We start from the raw sequence: 21662 nt of genomic DNA, 5'->3' as shown, positions 1-21662 counted from the left end.
GGCTGCACTGTGCACCCAGTGTGGTGGTCAGGGCTGGCCTGACCACACGGCCGGGGCTCTGGACGGGTGGAGAGCGAGGGAGGAGACGGCCCTGCCCCGGAGACTTCGCTCACACTGCCCCTCCCCACGCCGGTCTCCCGTGTCTCTCTGCTTCGTGGCTGAGTCGCAGCTCAGTGGGGAGGGCCCTGTCCATCCCCGCCCCGACTGCTGATCATGGAGGGCACTGTGCCTTGTCCCCAGTGCATCTCGGAAGGATGGAGGAGGGGCTGGTGCTGTGGCACAGCCCTGTGGGTTAAGCCTGCACCTGTGGCACTGATATCCCGTATGGCGCCGATTCCTGTCCCGGTGGCTCCTCCGCCGATCCAGCTCCCTGCTGTGGCCTGGGACAGCAGTGGAAGATGCCCAAGTGCTTGGGCCCTGCACCCGCGTGGGAGACCAGGAAGAAGCACCCGGCTCCTGGCTCCTGGTTGTTGCGGCCATTTAGGAAGGGAACAGCAGATGGAAGACCTCTCTCTGTCTGTAACTCTGCCTCTCAAAGAAATAAATAAAATCTTAAAAAAAAGAAAAAAAACAAGGATGGGGAAGCAGGTGGAGCAGGCGCAGTGAGGGTGCAGGGCCCCCGCCTCAGGGATCGGCCGCTGGAGGCGCGGTGGGGAGAGGGCTGTGTGCTGCAGCGGCCAGGAGGTCAGGAGGCTGGGTGGGGAGAAGCCCCCCACGGCTGCAGCCCTGGGCTCTGCTGCCCGGCCTGGGTCGGCGCTGGCGGAGAGCGAGTTTTACCCCTGCCCTCGTGAGAACCGCGCGTGCCGTGTGCAGCCGCCCCTCCCTGGGGAGTCTGGGCAGCCGGGGCGGGCGGGGGGCAGGGACGAGGTCCGTTTCCATTTTTAGGTCGAATTCCCGCTCCGAGAGCTCCAGGCCTATCTTTGGCAGAGAGGCACGGAGGGGCGCGCTGTGCCCACGGCAGCCCCGGTTGGTGGCCGGCGCCGCTGCCTTGACGTGGAGCTCCAGGCCGGCTCTGGTTCGGCCCAGGCGCCTCTGCATTTGAGCGGGCACAGCTGTGAGCAGAGACCCCGGCAGAGCTCGGGGCCCTGGAACCGTCGGTCGGAGCCTGGCCCTGAGGGGACGTGGCAGGCAGGGCAGGCTCGGCTCTAACTGGAGTCCCAGCTGGACAGGGACCATTTCTGGGGCGAGGTGTGTCCTGGGGAACCCCAGGGCTGCTTCCGGGCTCTCCCTGCGCCCCTGCGGGCAGCCCAGGCCCCAGGAGGGTGGGCAGAGGGGGCGTGTGTCGCCCGGAGGGGGCGGGGGAAGCGGGACCCTCGGGAGGCGGGGCACAGCAGCTGTCACCCGGGGCTGCGGCAGGTTGGCGGCACAGCCCGGCCCCCGGCCGCGCGTAGGTCCCCGGGCTGGCGGAGGCCGTACAGCTGCTGGCAGCTGCTCGGGGTGGAATCTGTCAGAAAGCGGAGAAAGCGTGTGGGCTCCGGGGGCCCTGAGGACCCCAGGCGGGGGAACACAAGCCGGCCGAGCTCTTCCCGCAACCCCCCCCCCCGGCAGCGCCTCCGCCCGGCACCCCCGGCCAGCCCCAGGAGGCAGCCAGCTCCTCAGCCGTGGTGACAGTGCCCCTCGATGACAACGAGGACAGGTTTGCTTCTGGAAAAATCTTAGCCCCGCCCCCCAGAAGTCTAAGCCTGGAGCCAAGGCCTGGCTGGGCAGTGTGGGGGACAGGACATCCCCAGGCCTCTCCTACGGCCCCGCCCACCCCAGGAGCCAGGAACGGACTCCGAGGAGGGAAGCCCACAGGGCTGGGGGGATGCGTCAGTGGCTGTGGCTTCACTCGGCTGTCAGAGGCCCCCGGAGAGGGGCTTGAGGCAGCCACACCACGAGCGGGTCTGGCCGTGGGTCTGGACTGTGACCACTTCCTGTGGCTGTCGGGGCAAAGAGCCTCAACCCGTGGCACAGCGACCTCCCGCCATGGCCGGGAGTGCCAACCCAGGACACCGAGGGCCGCCGCCCGGGTCCCTGGGGACTCCTCCCCCTGCTCCCCCGGGGCGGCAGCGGCCATGCTCGGCGTCCCCCAGCTGCAGACGCAGCCCCGGATCTGCCCCTGGCACCATGTCCCCGGCCCCACCGCCCTTCCTTGCCCTCCTAGGCCGAGTCCTGGGTTTAGGGCCACAGGGCCCGTCCGGGTCCAGTGAGGTCTCATCCACACCTGCGGGGACCCCATCTCCAAACTCCGTGTGGACGTGGTCGGCATGGGGCAGGGGTCCCCGGCCTGCACCTGCTGCAGTTCCAGCCTCCCCGATCCGGGACGCCCAGACGGAAGGGGGCGGGCCTGGGGGCCTCTCCTCGGACAGGCCTCGGCCACACGGGGTGCACAGTGCTGCCACCCCCCCCAGCCCGTTGCCCCACCCACCTCTGCTGAGCCTGCGGCCCATGTGGGTGACCCCTCAGCGTGCGGCCTGTCCGTCGGCAGACCCCGGAGGCCTCCCGAGAGAAGGGGGGGAACCCTCCCAGGGGCGCAGATCTGCCTCCCGCTCTCCCGGCTGGGTGCACACAGGAGCGCCGCGGGCTCTCCGTGCCAGAGCTTGGGAGGTTTGAATTAAATCCGGAACCTTCCGGGCTGCCGCGCCCTGGGTTATTCATCACCGGCTGAGCCGAGAAGTCCGCCCGCTCCTCTTGGGACTGGCCCTGCTCCGCGGCCGTGTCGGGGCAGCCGTGAGCTCCCGCGGCGGGCAGCGTGGCTGGCTGGCTGGCTCCCCTCTGGGCAATCACTTTAATACACTTGAAAATAAACCTTGCCACCGAGCCCCCGTGATCCACCCCCCACACACCTTATTTAGCAAACATGGATTTTTCCCTCTGCCCGGCCTGCCTCACCGTGAAATTAACGAGAGCTCTTCTCCCCCACTCCCCCCGCGTGGCAGTCCCGCCTGGGCGCCAGCAGGGGGCGGGGGACGCTCTGTGTTTCGGGCCCCACAGGGCAGCTCCAGCAGGTCCGGGGTGGGGGGCTCTGCCCCAGGCGGCCCTGGGAGGGGCTGGCTTCTGGGAGGCAGGGGCCGAGGAGCGGGCACCAGCTTGGGAGCGTCCGAGGCAGGACTGAGAGCCGGCCAGACGCCCAGGGACCCCAGGCTGCCCGGCCCAGCCAGGGCGGCCCTGCCGACGGCGCGGGGGCACAGGGCCTCTGCTTGGGGCTGCTCCAGCGGTGGCCACCAGGAGGGCTCCCGCGGGCCCTGCGTCCAGGCTGAGAAGAGCAGGCTGCAGACCGAGGCCGCGGCTCCAGGACAGACAGGGAGGACGGACAGGGAGACCCCTCCCTGCGTGGGGTGGGGCTGAGAGAGAGCGGGGAAGTCAGACTCCTGGGAGACCCCAGCCCCAGCCCAGCCCAGCCGGCGGCTTCAGCGCGGCCTCAGCGGGAGCCCCCACTGCTTTCTGGGGAACTTGACACGCAGCCATGACGAGCGAGGCAGCCCGCTTTTGCCCTCTCCCGGGACACCTGCTCGCGTCTGCGTCCCCGTCCCGGGCCCCTCTTGCTCCTCACCCTCCTCACTCCATGCGGTCAGCTCCCGTCGGGCAGGTGTTACGGGGTTTGCTGTGCTCCCCGGATTCACACGTTGAGGTCCTAACCCCCAGTGCCTGTGCGCGGGACTCGACTCAGAAACAGGGTGTTTGCGACCGTCAGGTTGAGGGGAGCTGGCTGGGATGGGCCCCGACACAAGGCCACATGTGTCCTGAGCCAAGGAATGGTGGCCCCGGGGTGTGCACAGGGGAGCAGCAAGGGGGCGGACGCAGCCACGGGCCCTGAGGAGCCCTTGGGGTCTGGAGCAGACCCTGCGCCTGCGCCTGCAGAGGGAGTTGGCGCCGCGGCCTTGTTCCCGGACCTGGGGCGAGACCAGGAAGCTCTGTTGTCATGGGCGCTCTGCAGGGAGTTTGCCGCACTGGAGCCGGCACAGCAGGTGCCACAGCAGAGCCGGCCCGGCAGGTGCCATCACCTTCACCCGCGTGCCGCAGAGGCCTTGGAGCAGGAGCCCCTCCCTCACAGGTCAGGGGTCAGACTCCGGGCACAGCCTCCCAGGCAGGCAGCCCCCACCCCGACCCCGCTCAGGGAGACCACAGTCAGACACGGGACACAGGGGCCACAGCAACTCCGGCCGTGGCTCTGTCGGTGGCCGTAGGAGAAAGCAGACCGATCTCTGGACTCAAACAGGAGGCCTCGGGGCTCCGCGGTTCAGGCCCCGGGCAAAGCGCCCCAGGCCCCTGCCACGCAGGTCACAGGCGGCACTGAGGGGCGGGCTCGCTGGGGCTCCAGGGTGTGGGCCACTGGGGCGCAGCCAAAGCCGGTCCCGGGGTCTCCCCGGAGTGATCGCCGTGGGGGGTGGGCTGCCCCTGCTGCTTCACCCGACACTCTCGTTGGAACTCTCAGAAATCCACCAGCTCCAGGCCGGCGCTGTGGTTAGTGGGCTAAGCCTCCGCCTGTGGCGCCGGCATCCAATGTGGCACCGGTTCGCGTCCCGGCTGCTCCACTTCCGATCCAGCTTCCTGCTGTGGCCTGGGGAAGCCGCGGACGATGCCGAGGTGCTTGGGGCCCTGCACCCGCGTTGCAGGGGGTCCCCAGCTGCTGGCTTCAGAGAGGTGAGCAGAGGCAGGAAGGTCCCAGTCTGCCCCCCAACATACACAACGCCCCCATGTCTGTGTGCCTCTCCCTCTCCCTCTGCATCACTCTGCCTTTGGAATAAATAAAATAAATCCTAAACCAACAGTCTAACTCCAGGTTGGGCCTTGGGCCTCTCTGTTAAGATGCCCGCGTCCACGACGCCCATGTCCACGCGCCCATGTCCACGACGCCCGTATCCACACGCCCATGTCCACGTCCACACGCCCGCGTCCACACACCCACGTCCATGACACCCGCGTCCACACGCCCGCGTCCATACGCACACTGGGGTCCGCGTGTGGCTCTGGCTCCCGACTCAGCTTCCTGCTATGCAGAGCCCGGGACAATCAGATCAGACGAGGGCCCTCCACCCGCGCGGCGGGGCTGGACTGAGGGCCTGGCCCCAGCTTTGGCCTGACCGGGCCCTGGCTGTAGGCGTGTAGGGAGCAGATCAGCAGCTGGAGCTCTCTGTGTTCTCGGCACTCAGATAAATTAGTTTTTAAAGCCCAAACACCTCTGGAGTGGAGTAAGACAAGCAAAGCCATCCCAGAGGAGGCGGCGGGGGGCGGGGCGGCGGGGCCTCGGGGCCGCCCGCGGCTGGGGGCGGCTGGGTGGCTGTGGTGCCGGAGGCTGGCGCTGTGGTGGGGACCCCAGGCCTCCAGGTCCCCAGGGAGCAACCGGGCGGCGGCTGCAGGAGGCAGAGGCACTCCCGGGGGCCGGGCAGGGACCAGGACTTTCGTGGGGAACCAGGTTTCTCGAGGGTGGGAGACAGGCGGCAGGAGAAGGGGGTGGGTGTCCCCTACCAGTCCAGTCCAGCCCAGAGTAGCCCAGCCCTGTCCAGCCCAGCCCAGCACCCAGCCCAGCCCAGCCCAGCTCCCAGCCCAGGTGGTGAGGGGGAGGATTGCCTGAGGAGCCGTCTCCAACCCCAGTGGTCCCTCCAGGGGTGGACAGAGGGAGGGCACGAGCCCCAGCTCCTCTCAGCCCCCAAGGTGGGGGCCGGCAGGAGGAGGGCGGAGAGGGGAGCGGTGGCCGCGCGGGCGGGTGGGAACCTCCATCTCTGAGCCACAGGGAGTGCCCTGGAGGTGCTGGGCAGAGCGGAGGCGGGCAGCTGCCACTGGGCACCCTGAGCCCGCACACGGGCGCCGTCCCCGCTCACACGGACGGGTGCATCCTGTCCTGGGAAGCCCCCCGCGTTCCCCTGGGCGGCCACCCTCGCACCAGACCCTCAGCAAGGAGATCTGGCCGCCAGATGTCCGCTTGCAGTAATGAGCCACTCTGCTGGTCACTAATTGGCTGGGATCTGGGCACCGGGGCCGGATGGCACCAGGGACAGCAGGACCCACGAGCCCCAGGCCAGGGGCAGCAGGGGCGGCCAGCAGACCCAGAGCTCCCCCACAGCAAGAACACCTGTCGGCCTCCGGAGAGTGCCTGGGTCGGTCCCGCCCACGCGTGGCCTCGGGCCCTCCAGGGGTGAGGGGGCTGGGGGAGTGGGGGGGCCACTGCCGGTGACCACTGAGCAGAGCTGAGAGGGAGGAAGCGCCGGCCCCGGAGGTCACAGGTCCAGCCCTGCCTGCCGCGGGGGTGGGGCTGCGGTCACGGTGCCCATAAACTTGATCCAGGGATTTATGAGGCGTGGCCGGCAGGCAGGGCGGGGGGGTGGGAGGGGCGGGCGGGGGCAGGCCAGGGCGGGCAGGGGCAGCAGTGGCGGGAGGGGCGGGCGGAGGCAGGCTGGGGCGAGCTGGCCCGCTTGGCGGCTTCCAACCAGTCCGGCCAGGGATGGTCCTTGTGTGAGCACACATGACCCCTCCAGGACACCTGTCACCCCCACACCCGAGTGGCCACTGCCTGCCTCTGCTGCGCCCACCCCCAAAGTGACAAGGACACCTTAGATACACGTGGGGGACATGTATGATGTCCCTGTGTTAGATACACATGGGGGTCATGTGTGGTGTCCCTGTGTTAGATACATGTGGAAGACATGTATGATGTCCCTGTGTTAGATACATGTGGGAGGCATGTGTGGTGTCCCTGTGTTAGATACACATGTGTGTGGCCTCCCTGTGTTAGATACATGTTGGGGACACGTGTGGTCTCTCTGTGTTAGATACACATGGGGAACACGTATGATGTCCCTGTGTTAGATACAAGTGGGGAACACGTGTGGTGTCTCTGTGTTAGATACACATGGGGGACACATGTGTGTCTCTCCAGGACACAGGCACAGGTGGTCTGAGCACTGGGGCCATTTTGACGGTGGACACGGAGTGGGGAAGTGGGGCCCCGCCTCCCCCCAGTCCCCAGAGGCCACGCCCAGGCCAGTACTGTCACGTCCCCCACCCAGGGCCACGCTGAGGCTAAATCTAGAAAAATCCAGAGCAGGGGCCCTGACTCTGCACAGCCTGAGCCCCGGGGGCCTGCACACGTCCACACCACACGTCCACACCACACAGCCACACCACATGTCCATATAACATGTCCACGCCACATGTCCACACCACATGTCCACACCACATGTCCATACAACACGTCCATACAACACGTCCATGCCACATGTCCATGCCACACGTCCACACCACACTTCCATACAACACGTCCATACAACATGTCCACGCCACACGTCCACGCCACACGTCCACACCACATGTCCATACAACACGTCCACGCCACATGTCCATGCCACACGTCCACACCACACGTCCATACAACACGTCCACACCACACGACCACACCACACAACCACACAACACGTCCATACAACACGTCCACGCCATAGTCCACGCCACATGTCCATGCCACACATCCACGCCACACAATCACACCACACGTCCACACCACACGACCACACCACACTTCCACGCCACAGTCCACGCCACACGTCCACACCACACGACCACAACACATGTCCACGCCACACGTCCACACCACACATCCACACCACACGTCCACGCTGCACGTCCACACCACACGTCTACACCACACGTCTACACCATGTGTCTACACCACATGAGACACGTCCATAACACAAGACCACATCACATGTCTACACCACGTGTCTACACCACACAATCACACCACACATCTACACCACAAGACCACACCACGCGTCTACACTGTACCTGCACACCATGTGTCTATAACACGTCTACACCACATTCACACTGCATGTCTAGAGCACACGTTTGTACCGAGCGTCTACACCACGTGTCTATACTGCACATCTCACTGCTGCTGGGTCAGAATGGTCGGCAGGACGCACGGAGCCGCCAGCGGGAGACTGGGGCCCTGGGGGAGGGGGCCCTGGGAGCTGGGGAACTTTCTGGAAGGGGCAGAGCTGGGGGGGCGTTGGACAGGAGGAGAGGACGCCGTAGATGAGCCCGTGCTGCCCGGGGCCACCTCCCCGTCCTGGAGGAGAGAGGACGCCCAGGCCCAGCGCTGCCCTCTCGGGGCCCGGCCGGGGCCCTGCTGCCGTGTGCCCAGCCCGGCTTGCTCTCGGCGTTCAGCCTCGTGGCTGACGCCCTCGGTGGGCTGGGCCTGTTGGGCGTCCCAGCACGGGGGCTGCTGTGGGACGTCGTGAGCAGTCTGCACAGCCCCCAGGGTGCCTGTCTTTATTTGGTGACGCTTTGGGGTCTACGTGAGGGGTGAGGGCCCGTGAGCCTCGACAGTGAATCACTACGTGGGAGGGGCTTTGCTTAGTGCGGACCTCAAGCAGGGGATAGAAGGTGGAGAAATCCCCAAGGACTCCCTGGAGGAGTTGGCACTCAGACTGAAACACTGAGCGCAGGCTGGGATGGGGGCTGCTCGCTGCCCCTCCCTCTTGGGGTTTGGCTCAGCTCCTTCGCCAGGAGTCGCGTGCTTGGCTGTGCTGGTGCCAAGGCCGCAGAAGCTGACCCTGGGGGCGCCCCCCGCCCAGTGCCAACCCCAGCTTGGAGTCCCACTGGGGGCTGGCAGCCCCGCCCCACCCCCGCCCAGGGCCTCTGCCCGGGGCACAATCGTTGCCTAGGCTGGGACTGTGACCTCAGCAGCGGCCACCCTGAAAAGTCCCCGGGCGGCGGCCAGCGGGGCAGACGGCGGCTGTGGTGGGAGATGGAGGGCTCGCGGGCTCCACGCGCGGTCTGCTAGCCCTGCTGGGACGCACCGCACACCGGACGCACGCAGCCCGCGGCGCAGGCGGCCGAGTGGCCCGAGTCTTCCCGGGACGGCGCTCGGAGGAGAATGCTGCAAGCATGTTCGACCCGCACACACTCGAGTCCCCGGCCGTGATCTTCGACAACGGCTCGGGGCTGTGCAAGGCTGGGCTGTCGGGGGAGATCGGGCCCCGCCACATCATCAGCTCCGTGGTGGGGCACCCCAAGTTCCAGATGCCCTCGTCGGGGGCCAGCCAGAAGCAGTACTTCGTCGGGGAGGAGGCGCTGTACAAGTGTGACGTCCTGCACCTGCGCCACCCCATCGAGCGGGGCCTGGTGGTGGGCTGGGACGACATGGAGCGGCTCTGGAAGCACCTGTTCGAGTGGGAGCTGGGCGTGAAGCCCAGTGACCGGCCCGTGCTCATGACCGAGCCCTCCCTGAACCCCAGGGAGAACCGCGAGAAGATGGCCGAGGTCATGTTCGAGGGCTTCGGCGTGCCCGCCTTCTACCTGTCCGACCAGGCCGTGCTGGCGCTGTACGCCTCGGCCTGCGTCACGGGCCTGGTGGTGGACAGCGGGGACGGCGTCACCTGCACCGTCCCCATCTTCGAGGGCTACTCCCTGCCGCACGCCGTCAGCAAGCTCTACGTGGCCGGCAGGGACATCACGGAGCTGCTCACCCGGCTGCTGCTGGCCAGCGGGCGCATCTTCCCGTGCCTGCTGGACAAGGGCCTGGTGGACGACATCAAGGAGAAGCTGTGCTACGTGGCCCTGGAGCCGGACAAGGAGCTGGCGCGCCGGCCGGAGGAGGTGCTGCGCGAGTACAGGCTGCCCGACGGCAACGTCGTCTGCGTGGGGGACCAGCTGCACCAGGCGCCCGAGGCCCTGTTCGCCCCCGAGCAGCTGGGCGTGCAGAGCCCGGGGCTGTCCAAGATGGTGTCGGGCAGCATCACCAAGTGCGACGCCGACATCCAGAAGGCGCTCTTCGGGGAGATCGTGCTGTCGGGGGGCAGCACGCGGTTCCAGGGCCTGGACGACCGGCTGCTGCGGGAGCTGGAGCCGCTGGCCTCCAAGGGCACGGCCATCAAGATCACGGCGCCGCCCGACCGCTGGTTCTCCACGTGGATCGGCGCCTCCGTCGTCACCTCGCTGAGCAGCTTCAGGCAGATGTGGGTCACGGCCGCCGACTTCAAGGAGTTCGGGACGTCCGTGATCCAGCGCCGATGCTTCTGAGGCCGCCGCGGGGGCCGGGGGGCCGGCGGCGCCGTCTGCGGGACTCGCAATAAAAGACGGAGCCACGGAGTGTTCCCTGGGTCGGCGCAGCTCCTCTCCTGGCCGCGGACGGACGGGCGGGCGCGATGCTAGCCCAGGGGCGGGTCTCCGCGAGCCCGCTCTGTCCAGGCCCCCTCCCCACCCCGCGGGTAGCCCCTGGGCCAGGGCCTGGAGTCAGCAGGGCCCTGGAGTTCCCCCTTTAAACAAGGGTCTTAGATGGTTCTGGAAGCCTCAGTGGGAGGGCGGGGCCGGCTTGGCTCCGAGGGCTCCACAAGTCCTTACCTGCCAGGTGGGCGCTAAGGAGGCCGCGGCTCGGGGCCGAATCTGCAGGGGGCGTGGGGTGGAGGGCAGAGGACGGAGGGCGGAGGGCGGAGGGAGGAGGGAGGAGGGAGGAGGGTGGAGGGTAGAGGGCGGAGGGTGGAGAGCGGAAGGAGGAGGGCAGAGGGAGGAGGGAGGAGGGCAGAGGGAGGAGGGGGAGGGGGGAGGGGAGAGGGAGGAGGGAGGAGGGAGGAGGATGGAGGATGGAGGGAGGAAGGCGGAGGGGGGAGGGCAGAGGGAGGAGGGAGGAGGGAGGAGGGAGGGGGCGTGGGATGGAGGGCAGAGGGAGGAGGGCAGAGGACGGAGGGCAGAGGGTGGAGGGCGGAGGGAAGAGGGGGGAAGGGGGAGGGGGGAGGGCAGAGGGAGGTGGGAGGAGGGTGGAGGGATGAGGGATGGGGGAGGCGGGAGGGGGCGTGGGATGGAGGGCAGAGGGAGGAGGGAGGAGGGCAGAGGATGGAGGGAGGAGGGGGAGGGGAGAGGGAGGAGGGTGCAGGGGTCCCCACCCCAGATCCCGAGCGTGTAGTGCGTGTGGAGTCGACGCCTCCACGTGGAGATCCGGTTTTCCTGTCCTGACTTCTGGGGATGCTCGCAGCACCACTGACCACAGGCGAAGTCCTGGAAACCACGCGATGCCCGCCAGAGGCGTCCAGGGGGCTGGGGCCACGCGTGCCGGAGGGGATCGTGCGTGCAGGTGTCCTTGGGGGCTCGGGGACGTCTCCTAAGGTTATCAGAAGAGAAACAGAAAACGCAGAGAAGGCTTGGAAAATATTCCCCTCCCTTCCCTATGGCACCGTTGCCATGGATACGAGTCTCCATGCGTGAACGCGTGTTCTTCTGTGTTATGGGCGCACGGGCACGCAGGCAGGCGCTGCACCGGGCAGGGGTGGGGAGGGAGCCAGCAGAAAGGGTGCTGTGGGGGGAGACCCAGCAGCCTAACGTGTGCATGCACTGTGTAGCGTGTGTGCATGCATGTGTACACACACGTGTGTGCCTCGTGCATGTGCGTACACATGTGTAGTGTGTGCATGATCCCTACGCCGAGTGTCGTCTTCCACCCTCACCTCCGTCTCCGCCTGGGGTGCTGGAAGTGAGCTCACCGTGGTGCAGGCCGCACTGGGGCGTGTTCTCCCCCGCGAGGGTCCGTGTGCTTCCTGCGTGTTTCTGTGGCTCCCGTGCGGGTGATCCGGGCCACGCCCGTCGGCGGTGCCGGTTCCCCGCCGGCGTCTCGGCTGTTCTCTCCCGCCCGAGGTCGCCCGAAGGTCGCAGAGCTCGGGTGCTCAGTCCGTTGCTTTGTGCAGCTTTCAGTCACTGCTCCTGGCAGGGTGCACGCGCACGACATGCGTGGTGCTCTACACGTGTGTGTGACCCCCTGTGACCGTCACGCGAGCCTCGGGGGGCTCTGAGGACCCCGTGTGCCACCCGCGCCCCTCCTCCCAGGCCGAGGGCCTCCGCCTGCCGAGTCCTCAGCCGCCACCTGCCGCCGGGGCCAGCACGTGACACTGTTTCCTGCGCCCCCCCCCCCGGGAGGGTGGAATCACTGGACCTGGGGACCACCTCGTCCTGAGGGGAGACAGGTGCTGAGGTGGAGATGAGAAACCCGGGCCCGGGGCGCGGCGCAGTCGGCTAAGCCTACGCCTGCAGGGCCGGCTTCCCGTATGGGCGCCGGCTCGAGTCCCAGCTGCTCCACTTCCGATCCAGCTCCTGGGAAAGCACCGGAGGATGTCCGAGTGCTGGGCCCTGCGCCCGCGTGGGAGACCCGCAAGGAGCTCCTGGATCCTGCTGCAGGTCAGTCAGCTCTGCTCTGGCTGTTGCAGCCATCTGGGGCGTGAACCAGCGGACGGAAGACCTCTCTCTCTCTCTCTCTCTCTCTCTCTCTCTGTGTGTAACTGTACCTCTCAAATAAAAAAATAAAATATTTAAAAAAAAGAAACGGAGATGGAGAGACAGAGACAGAGACGTGAGACGGCGATGATGGAGATGGCCCCCCCCACCTGCTGCTCGGCCCCCCAGATGCCTGCGCCGGCCGGGCAGGGCTGAGGCAGACAGCAGTGAGCTGGATCGGGGTCTCCTCGTGGGTTACTTGGTCCGTCGGGGCTGCCTCAGCGTCAGGAGTCGGGGGCCGGGAGCCAGGCGTGGACCCCAGGCCTCCAATGTGGGACACGGGCGTCCGAGCCACGAGGTCAGCGGACCAGCGGCCTGTGCCCGGTGGACAGCTTCCTGCCGGGAATCCTGGCCTCCGGGGCTTGGTCCAGAGATCCTGTTACCCCCCTGCCTGTTCTCGCGTGGACTCCGCTTGCTTCCATCTCCTAAGGCTGGGGGGTGGGGGCTGACCCCGGGAGGGGCCGAGGCAGTGCTGACCGGCTGTGGTGGGATGGGGTGGGGAGGGGGAGGGTGTGACGGGGACAGGATGCGGGGGGATGTAGGGGCTCTTTCCCCCTAACCAGAGGTGGCCACAGTGTCCCGTGGGGGGTCAGCTGGAGCGGTCAGCTGCTCCAGGTGTCCCCTAGTGAGGCCATGCGCCCCCGCCTCCCCGTTCCCCGTGGGAAAAGGCGGTTCTGGAGCTTTTACCTGCCCTGTCGGGGTCTGGGGTGGAGGGCCTGAGCACCCCATTAGAAAACAGAGAGGCCATGGGGGCACCCAGGTCTCCGAGGGCCCCGGGCTGCCGGCCGCTGCCTCCCTGCCGTCCAGTGCCCCTGGGCTCGGTTGCTCGGCTCTCACAGCGCCCAGAGGCCACAGCACCTGGAGGCTACAGGGGAGTGAAGCCGTCGGCCGCCGCGTCCAGGCCGTCCCTGGCAGGTTGCTGCTTCTTTTGAATTTTTTGAAGATTTATTTATGGAGGCCGGCGCTGTGGCAAAGCCGGTAAAGCCATCACCTGCGACGCCCGCATCCCCCATAGGTGCTGGCTTGTGTCCTGGCTGCTCCACTTCTGATCCAGCTCCCCGCTAATGCACCTGGGAAGGCAGTGGAGGACGGCTCAGGTCCTCGGACCGCTGCACCCACGCGGGAGACCTGGAGGAGGCTCCTGGCTCCTGGCTTCGGCCTGGCCCAGCCCTGGCCATTGTGGCCATTTGCGCCAGCGGGTGGAGGACCTCTCTCTGCCGCTGCGTCTCCCTCTCTCTCTCAGACTTTCGAGAAAGATCCGCTTATTTTAAAGGCAGAGTTACAGAGAGAGGGGAGAGGCAGAGAGAGGTCTTCCATCCGCGGGTTCACCTCCCAGATGGCTGTAGTGGTGCTGGGCCGGGCTGAGACAGGACCTCAAAACCCCGTCCAGGTCTCCCCCGTGGGTGCAGGGCCGCCTGCAGGGAGCTGGACTGGAGGTGCAGCAGCTGGACTTGAACTGCAGCCCGCAGGGGACGCCGGCGTCACAGGCAGGGTCACTTGGTTCCACAGGTGCAGATTCAAGGCCGGAAGCTGTGACTGCCCAAGGCCGCAGGGACTCAGGACAGAGCGAAGTCCAGGGCCCCAGACCAGGCCATTTCCCCTTGTGCCCCCCCGGGGCTGCCCCGTGCCACCAGCGGGCAGAAGCAAAGCTGCTCCTGCTGTCCTCAGACTGGTGCTGCTGCTCCTGTTGCCATGGCAATGGGGTGGAGCTGGGGGTGGTGATGGTGCCAACGGTTGAGAGCAAGGACCGTGAGGTGCCGGTGGCTGTGGTGACTGGGACGACGTGGGTGGTGGTTTTCCGACTTCGAGGTCTTTGGCTCTCCGTCCTTCTCGGGGCCCTGCAGCCAACAGAGGGACACCAGTCCCCAACAGAGGCCACCGCTGGAGCCCTGCAGGCCAGCTGGCTTCTGACTGTGGCTTCCTTGAGGGCCAGAGGGCTGAGGGGCATCAGGGGGGCCCGGGTACCAGCTGCCACCCGGCCGCTGTGGGAGCCCTTCCAGCCCCGCCCCACTCGCCCCAGCCCGCCCCCCCCCACCCCGGTCCTGAACTCTGTGCAGCAGCCCATGGGGGCTGCCGGCTCTGTCGGGGGCTCCTGGTTCAGCGGGGGCAGAGGACTGAGGCTGGGCGCCATGAGAGACGGGACTGCCGGTGCCTCCGGCGGGTCGAAGAGGCCGTTAGCTCCCAGCCCCTACCCGGAGGACGACCCTCCCCGCCAGGCCAGGGCGACGGCTCACGGCTCACGGCTCACGGCTGCCACGGGCGCCTGTGGGAGTCCAGGCCTCCGCGTTCCGCGGGTGGATAGTGCCTGGGGCTGGCCAGCTCTGGACTCTGCTGGCTCTGCTCAGGGGTGGGGTCTTCCGGGCAGGGGCCACACACAGGCTGCCGTGTTGAGGAGAGAGTCAGGCCAGGGCAGCCCCCCAGCCCCTCGGAGCCACCCAGGCACCCCTTCTCGGCTGGCACAGAGGCAATGTGGGGGCACCTCCGTCCCCTGGCACCCCAGCCCCCGCCCCTGGAGGGCAGGCCCTGCGTCTGTTAGAGGGCGGCGCCACCTGATGGGGTTGTTTGCGGGACTCTGGCCCCCAGAGCCTGTACTCCTGTAGCCCAGCCCAGGCCTCCGGTGGACAACGGGGGCCGCCATGGCCTCCGTGCCCGCCCATGGCTGCCCGGGGGCCTGCTCCAGCCAGACAGCAAACCGCGTCTGGATGCCTGGCCCAGCCGCTGAGAGTCGCAGAGGGTGGGATTGGGGGCTGGAGGGCAGCTGTGACTGCGCCCTCCCTGGCAGCTGCGCCTGGGCCTCATGGAGGGGCCGTGGGGCCGAGGCCTGCCAGGAACGGGAGCCCCACGCGGCCGGGTCTGCAGGCAAGGCTGGCTATTCCGGAATCTGCCGAGGTGGCCCCTTCCCGGGTGCTGGGTCGGCTGTCCCGCCTCCGGGCATCTTGGCAGGCACCCGCCACGGGGGACTCCACAGTCAAAGCTCAGGCCCCCGCCGCAGCCACGGCGGCCACCCTCGGCCAGAGGCCCCCCTGCAGTCCTGGGCTTGGAGGGGGCAGGGCACCCCCAGGGAAGAAGCCCCGAGCTCTGCCGCACTCCTGGGGTCCCCAGGGTGCACCGTCAGGGCCTCTGGGCCAGCCCCGAGCTCCTCCACCCCCGCACTCATTCATTTATTCACTCACTCATTCATTCGCTCGTTTACATATTCATCGATTCACTATCCACTCATTTACATATTCATTTACATTTACATATTCACCCACTCATTTACATGTTCATTCACTCAGTCACATGCACACATTCATTCACTTCCTCACACATTCATTCATTCACAGTCATTCATTCATTCACACAGTCATCCACTTGCTGACACATTTGCTGTTGAAGCCACTCACCCCCACCCACAAATACTGGGTGAGCCCCCCCATTCCAGGCACCGATCCCTGTGTGTTGGGAGCCAGGAAACAGAGAAGTTTGTCAAGGATGGGAAAGGGGCAGAGAGCAGAGGGACCCATGCGTGGATCCAGCCACTGCCCGAGGGACCCACGCATAGCTCCAGCCACTGCCCAAGGGACCCACGCATAGGTCCAGCTGTGGCCTGAGGGTCCCTCCCACATGTAGATCCAGCCGTGGCCTGAGGGTCCCTCCCACGCGTAGATCCAGCCACTGCCCGAGGGACCCACGCATAGCTCCAGCCGCGGCCAGAGGGACCCACACATAGCTCCAGCCACTGCCCGAGGGACCCACGCATAGGTCCAGCTGTGGTCTGAGGGTCCTTCCCACATGTAGATCCGGCCGTGGCCTGAGGGTCCCTCCCACCGTAGATCCAGCCGTGGCCTGAGGGTCCCTCCCACCGTAGATCCGGCTGCAGTCTGACTCCCCTGAGGGTCTCCGTGCCGTGCAGGTGCAGAGCTGAGACCGCAGGGGGAGAACAGCAGTTCCAGTCCTGCCACCAGCTCAGCCCCCGGGGCCCCCGCCCCACCCCGCTCCGCCCCCGGTGACGCGAGGACCAAGCAGAGCCTGAGCAGCTTCCAGGCGCGGGCGGCCCCCACACCGGCGGGAAACCACACTGACCATCTGATGCCATCAGCACCACGCAGCCGCAGGTGTCCGGAGACCCCGGCCCCCGGCGTGGCCTCCTGCAGGTTGGAAGGTCTGATGTTGCGACCCCGTGAGAGGGCGGCTGCTCGGGGGCTGCCGGCTCCGCACCTGGAGGGAGGCGAGCAGAGCAGGAGCCCGAGCGGCCACCTGCGCTTCCAGGGGCAGGGCAGCCACAGCCAGGGCGCCGCTGCCCTTGGGGGCGAGACTCCGGCGTGCACGCAGGTGGCAAACTCTCCCCAGCACCGGCCCCTCGGGGACGTGGGTGCCAGCCAGGGCAGCGGCTGAGCCCATGAGAGCCTTGGTGACGTCATGGGATTCGCTGAGTGGCTCTCAGGCCACCAGAGCACCAGGGCTCCCTGTGCCCCCGGGGCCCAGAAAACAACGCCAGGACCCTCCCCGCTGGGCGGCCGCACTGGCTGCCCCTGCCCCCATCCTAGCCCGGCATGGACATCACCCTCACGGCCCAGGGGTCCGGCCCCGCCCTTGAGAAAGGCCCGGGGCAGAGAGGGCGTCTTGCCCTTGAAGGAAGGGGTTCACCCTCAGGCCGCCCCAGGCCCCAGGGAGAAGGGATCGATGCTCCCCTCGGCCCCTGCCTGACCGTGCGGCCCCAACCCTTGTGGCCCCTGTGGGGGGCCATGGTCTGGTGGGGCGGGGCTGCTCCTCCAACAGAGACCCGGCATGCCTGAGACCCCTGCCCGCAACACTGGGGCAAGCAGGCTGAGAGTACCGGCCGCAGGAACTCGGGCAGGGGGGCAGGGGTCTGGCTGCCCGCGCCTGTGGTCCCCAGGACAGGGAAGCCCCGCAGGGAGCTGGGACCCAGAGCCAGACCTCGCCCCAAGTCCCTGAGCTGAGCTCCAGGCCATCAGTCGCCTGCAGGGTGCCGGCACAGGGCAGCCGAGCCCCCCGGGACCGTGGGGCTGTCCCAGGGCCTGCGGGGCGTCCAGGCTCCACCCCGGCCCGCAGCAGAGGGCAGCGGGGGGCAGGGCCGGCTGAGGGCTGCCGGCTGTCCTTGCCGGTCCACTCCTCGCCAGAGTTCACTTGCGATGGGGCCCCTGTGGGAAGGAGGGGACGAGCCTGGGTCCTGGGCTGCTTGGGATTCCTGGCTGCTGAGCCGGTCAGGGGGACCCCGCCCCACCCTGGGTGCTCCTCCCTGGACCCCCGTGTGTGCTGGGAGACCGGGGCGGGGGCAGGCACTGGGACTGGAAGACGGCCCTCCCCGGGCCCGAGAGGAGCAGCCTGCAGCCTTGCTCCCGGTGGAAGCCCTGGCAGCCCACGGCGCGACGCCCGCCAGTCTGCTCGCGAGCCCCTCCCTCCAGGCGCCTGTCGCCAGGCCGCTGGTGCAGAACCGTCGGCTGCAAGTGGCGATCTCCGTCCTCTGGGTTCACTTCCGGAGCTGGACGTGGCTTTGGGCTTTTGCACGTGCGTGGTGTCGCCGGCGCTGGGGGCCCGGCCTCTGTCGCTGCGCCGGGCACCGTGGGTGTACTGCAACACCCACCGTGGCAAACAACGGGGGCATTGTCGCCGCAGTCCCGGCCAGAGCGGGAAACGTAAGCCGGCCTGGCTATCACGGCCGCGGGGACGGCCGGCCCCGCGCAGGAAGACACAACAACCTGGCCCTGCTCAGAGCTCCAGTTTCGCTCGCCCACCTGTCGGCGCAGCTGCCAAGGAGCGGCGGCCGCGCGGCGCAGGGCCCCGGGCCTCTTCACACCTGGGCCCGCGGGGCCGAGGAGCCGGGCCCTGCTCCCGAGGGTCCCTCCGGGGGCCTGGCTGGCCGCAGGGACCGGGGCCCCTCCCCACAGCTGTCTCCTGACCTGAGGCCCACAGCCTGCTGGCCGGGAAGATGTGGTCAGAGCGGAGGCAGCCCCTTGCCCGCCGCCGAGAGCCAACCCCGGCCAGAGGTGCCGCTCCTGACTGCCGGGGGAGGGGGGGGTTGTCTGCTGAGTGGGAGGCTCCAGGGACCCCGCCCCCTGCCGGGTGGGCTGGGTGCCCCCCCCCCCCCCCGGCCCACGGGGCTGCGTAAGCCGACACCTCCCAGTTATGCAGCCCTGCGAGGATGGGCCTGGTGCGGGCAGCCAAAACAAGCAACATCCCAGGTCCAGAGTGTGAAATCCTTGGCCCAATTACAGGGAGGCCCGGGGAGGCGGGGTGGGGGCCACGGCCCGCGCAGCGCCCAGGGGAAGACAGCAGGGGGCACGCGGAGCGGCTGCCTCTGCCCCAGTTGGAGCAGTGCGGGGGGGGGGGGCAGACACTTTGCTCCATTTCGGAGCGCTCAGGAGCCTCCGGGCCAGCGGCTGACCCAGGCTCTCGTCACGCAGAGGCTCCTGGGGCGCTGGGATGGGGCTGGCGGCTGACCTGGGCGCTCCCAGTGGGCCGTTATGTCAGGACCGCCGTCCAAGACCGCCGTCCAAGGCAGCGCCGTGCCGGTCCCATCGGCCAGGCTGTCCTGGAGCTGGGTCAGGCCCCAGAGCAGCGGGAACAGTGGGGGGGGGGGGAGGCCAGCCACGGGGCGCTGGGACTGATGGGAGCTCGGGATGGGAGGCGGGGCTCGGGCGTCCTCCCGCGAGCACCCCCTTCTCAGGAGGTCAGGAAGAGGCACGGCCCACCCCCGGGGCCATGTTCCTGGCGGGCCAGCCCAGACCAGGGAGGAGCAGAGCGAGGCTGGGGCATCTCGGGGGACCCTGAGGGGAAGCCCCCATGGGCCTCATGGGAGGTGGCCGGGCGGGAAACAGCTGGACGGAGCTCCACGGTGGGTGGCGTGAGAGACCCCAGGCCCCGGAATAGCAGGTGCCGTCTTGCTTCTTGGGGTGCTCAGAACTGCCCCGCCCCTACTCCGGGAGCACAGATGGGGAAAGGGGACTCCAAGAAGGCCCCAAAACACCGGCCCTGGCCCGGGGACCTGGGCCTGGGTGTGGTGGGAGCCGGTGGCAGCTCCAGCTCACGCCTGGACCCTCACGGTGCCTGCTCTGCTCCTGCGCAGAGCCGGGGCCGGGCTGCAGACGCCTGGCCGATAGGTGCCAGCCCTCCCCCAGGCCAAAGCCGGACGCTGGGGGGAGGGTGGCGGTCAGAGGGGGCCCCAGGAGGACAGAGCGGGGCCCCTGAGCCACCTGTCCTGACCGCTGGCCACCAGGGACACTTTCCGAGGAGAGCAGGCACTGCTGGCGACAGCATAGCCCCTGGGGCCGGGGTGGCCACGGCCGAACGTGCCAGGCGGCAGCGCGCAGTGCGGCCCGGGCAGCTCAGGATGGCCCTGGGCGGGGGCCACGCAGGGCTCAGGACCCCCCAGACAACCGGCCGCACGACCCGGGCCGTGACCCCGAATCAGCCCTGAAGCCTCTCTCGGCACCAGGACTCGGGGGGTCAGAAGCGGAGGGGCCGGGGTCCTGGGCGCCCAGAGCGCGTTCTGACAGCCCCGGCCTCAGTCCAGCCCCCGCACAGAGGAGGCTGCCATGGGCCCTGGCGCCAGGGACCACTCAGCCCCATGTCCATGGCCCCGGCCCTCCCTCCTGTCTCCCGGCAGCAGGCGCGCCCGTCCAGGCCCGGTGTGACTCTGACTCCAGGCTGCTCCGCCTCCTGGGAAAGGTGCCGCGTGCCGAAGGCCACACGGTGGGCTCGCGCTATGCCACGGCCACCAGTGGCATGGCCCACGCGTCCCCCTCCCTCTCCTGGCTGGGGACCTCCAGTCCTAAAGCCCTGCCTCGTGGCAGGAGGGGCCTGGCCACACCCATTAAGCAGGTGCCCCGCTTGTCTGCAGCCTGGTGTTTAAAGACACGGCGCCCGCACGCGAATGAGCCTCCTATTGGCCTGCAACATACAGCGGGGCCATGTGTGGGGACTCGTGGCCCAGTGCGTGGGTCCAGGCGTGGTCCAGGCGTGTGCCCTGTGCGTGGGTCCAGGTGTGTGCCCTGTGCGTGGGTCCAGGCGTGGTCCAGGCGTGTGCCCTGTGCATGGGTCCAGGCGTGGTCCAGGCATGTGCCCTGTGCGTGGGTCCAGGCGTGTGCCCTGTGCGTGGGTCCAGGCGTGGTCCAGGCATGTGCCCTGTGCGTGGGTCCAGGTGTGGTCCAGGCGTGTGCCCTGTGCGTGGGTCCAGGCGTGGTCCAGGCGTGTGCCCTGTGCGTGGGTCCAGGTGTGGTCCAGGCGTGTGCCCTGTGCGTGGGTCCAGGTGTGGTCCAGGCATGTGCCCTGTGTGTGGGTCCAGGTGTGGTCCAGGCGTGTGCCCTGTGCGTGGGTCCAGGACTGCCCAGGGTATGCCGTGTGTGTGGGTCCAGGTGTGGTCCAGGCGTGTGCCCTGTGCGTGGGTTCAGGGGTGGGTCGGGTGTGGGTGCAGGCGTGTGCCCCATGTGTGGGTCCGGGACTGGTCCAGGCGTGTGCCCTGTGCTTGAATCCAGGTGTGTGGCCCCGTGTGTGTGTGGTTTCAGAGGGCTCTCCCCCTCGTTTCGGGTCTGCGGGGCTGGGGGCCGCTACTTCCTGTGTAACCTGGGCTGTTCCCCGGTGCCCAGACACCGACCAAGCCCAGGGCCTGTGCTGCCATGAAGGTGGCTTCCAGCTGTGCTGACCTGGAACAAGGAGCCCTCGTGAGTGGGGGCTGCATCTCCTCACTGAAGGCCTGAGAGAGAGTGAGAGGGAGAGGGGGAGGGGGAGGGAGAGGGAGAAAGAGGGAGAGACAGAGGGAGAGGGAGGGGGGAGGGAGAGGGGGAGAGGGAGGGGAGAGAGAGGGAGGGAGGGAGAGAGGGAGAGGGAGGGTAGAGAGAGGGAGGGAGGGAGAGAGGGAGAGGGAGGGAGGGAGCCGCCCCCGAGGAGGAGGGAGAGGGAGAGGAGGGAGGGTAGAGAGAGGGAGGGAGGGAGGGAGGGAGAAGGAGGGAGGGAGCCGCCCCCCCCAGGAGGAGGTGTTCAGGTTCCAGGCGGCAACAACAGCTCTGCCCTGGGGGTGGGGCTGCCCGTGCCAGCCCCCACAATCCCATGAGCCAATTCTCTAAAGCGTCTCCCGACCCACATGTGCACACGCACACACACATATATGCATGAATATGCACACATACACAGGCACGTGCACGCAGCACACACACGCACAGTGCACGCCCACACGCATGCATACTAACACACATGCACACCACACACGTGTACACGTGCACCCAGGAGGGCCATTTAGCCAGCTCACGGGACCGGGATGAAAAGCTGGCTCCTCCCGGTGCAGTTTTAGCTCCGTGTGCGGATTTCCCCGCTCTGCAGACCACGGGAGCCCTCGCAGGTGGGCTCAGAGCCGAGTCCCCAGCCCGTCTGTTCCTGGAGGACCCCAGCCCGCACACACTCGCAGGAGGGCTCAGAGCCGAGTC

At 67.9% G+C, this 21662-nt stretch overlaps 1 protein-coding gene across 1 annotated transcript; it reads left to right on the top strand.

Moving 5' to 3' along the window:
• The first annotated feature begins 8733 nt into the window (after positions 1-8733).
• On the top strand, positions 8734-10266 carry ACTRT2 (actin related protein T2). The gene has a single exon (XM_070077088.2). The coding sequence runs from the start codon at positions 8869-8871 to the stop codon at positions 10000-10002; it is 1134 nt and encodes a 377-aa protein (XP_069933189.1). The 5' UTR covers positions 8734-8868; the 3' UTR covers positions 10003-10266.
• The last annotated feature ends 11396 nt before the right edge of the window (positions 10267-21662 follow it).

The sequence above is a fragment of the Oryctolagus cuniculus genome, chromosome 7 (assembly GCF_051225735.1).
Source record: "Oryctolagus cuniculus isolate XC-2025 breed Fujian yellow rabbit chromosome 7, ASM5122573v1, whole genome shotgun sequence".
In the NCBI taxonomy this organism is placed as follows: Eukaryota; Metazoa; Chordata; class Mammalia; order Lagomorpha; family Leporidae; genus Oryctolagus; species Oryctolagus cuniculus.
This window is presented reverse-complemented; position numbering and strand designations above follow the sequence as displayed.

What these genes read in the sequence shown, in the direction of transcription:
- ACTRT2 (XM_070077088.2), top strand. Translation starts at nt 8,869, where the DNA reads ATGTTCGACCCGCACACACTCGAGTCCCCGGCCGTGATCTTCGACAAC.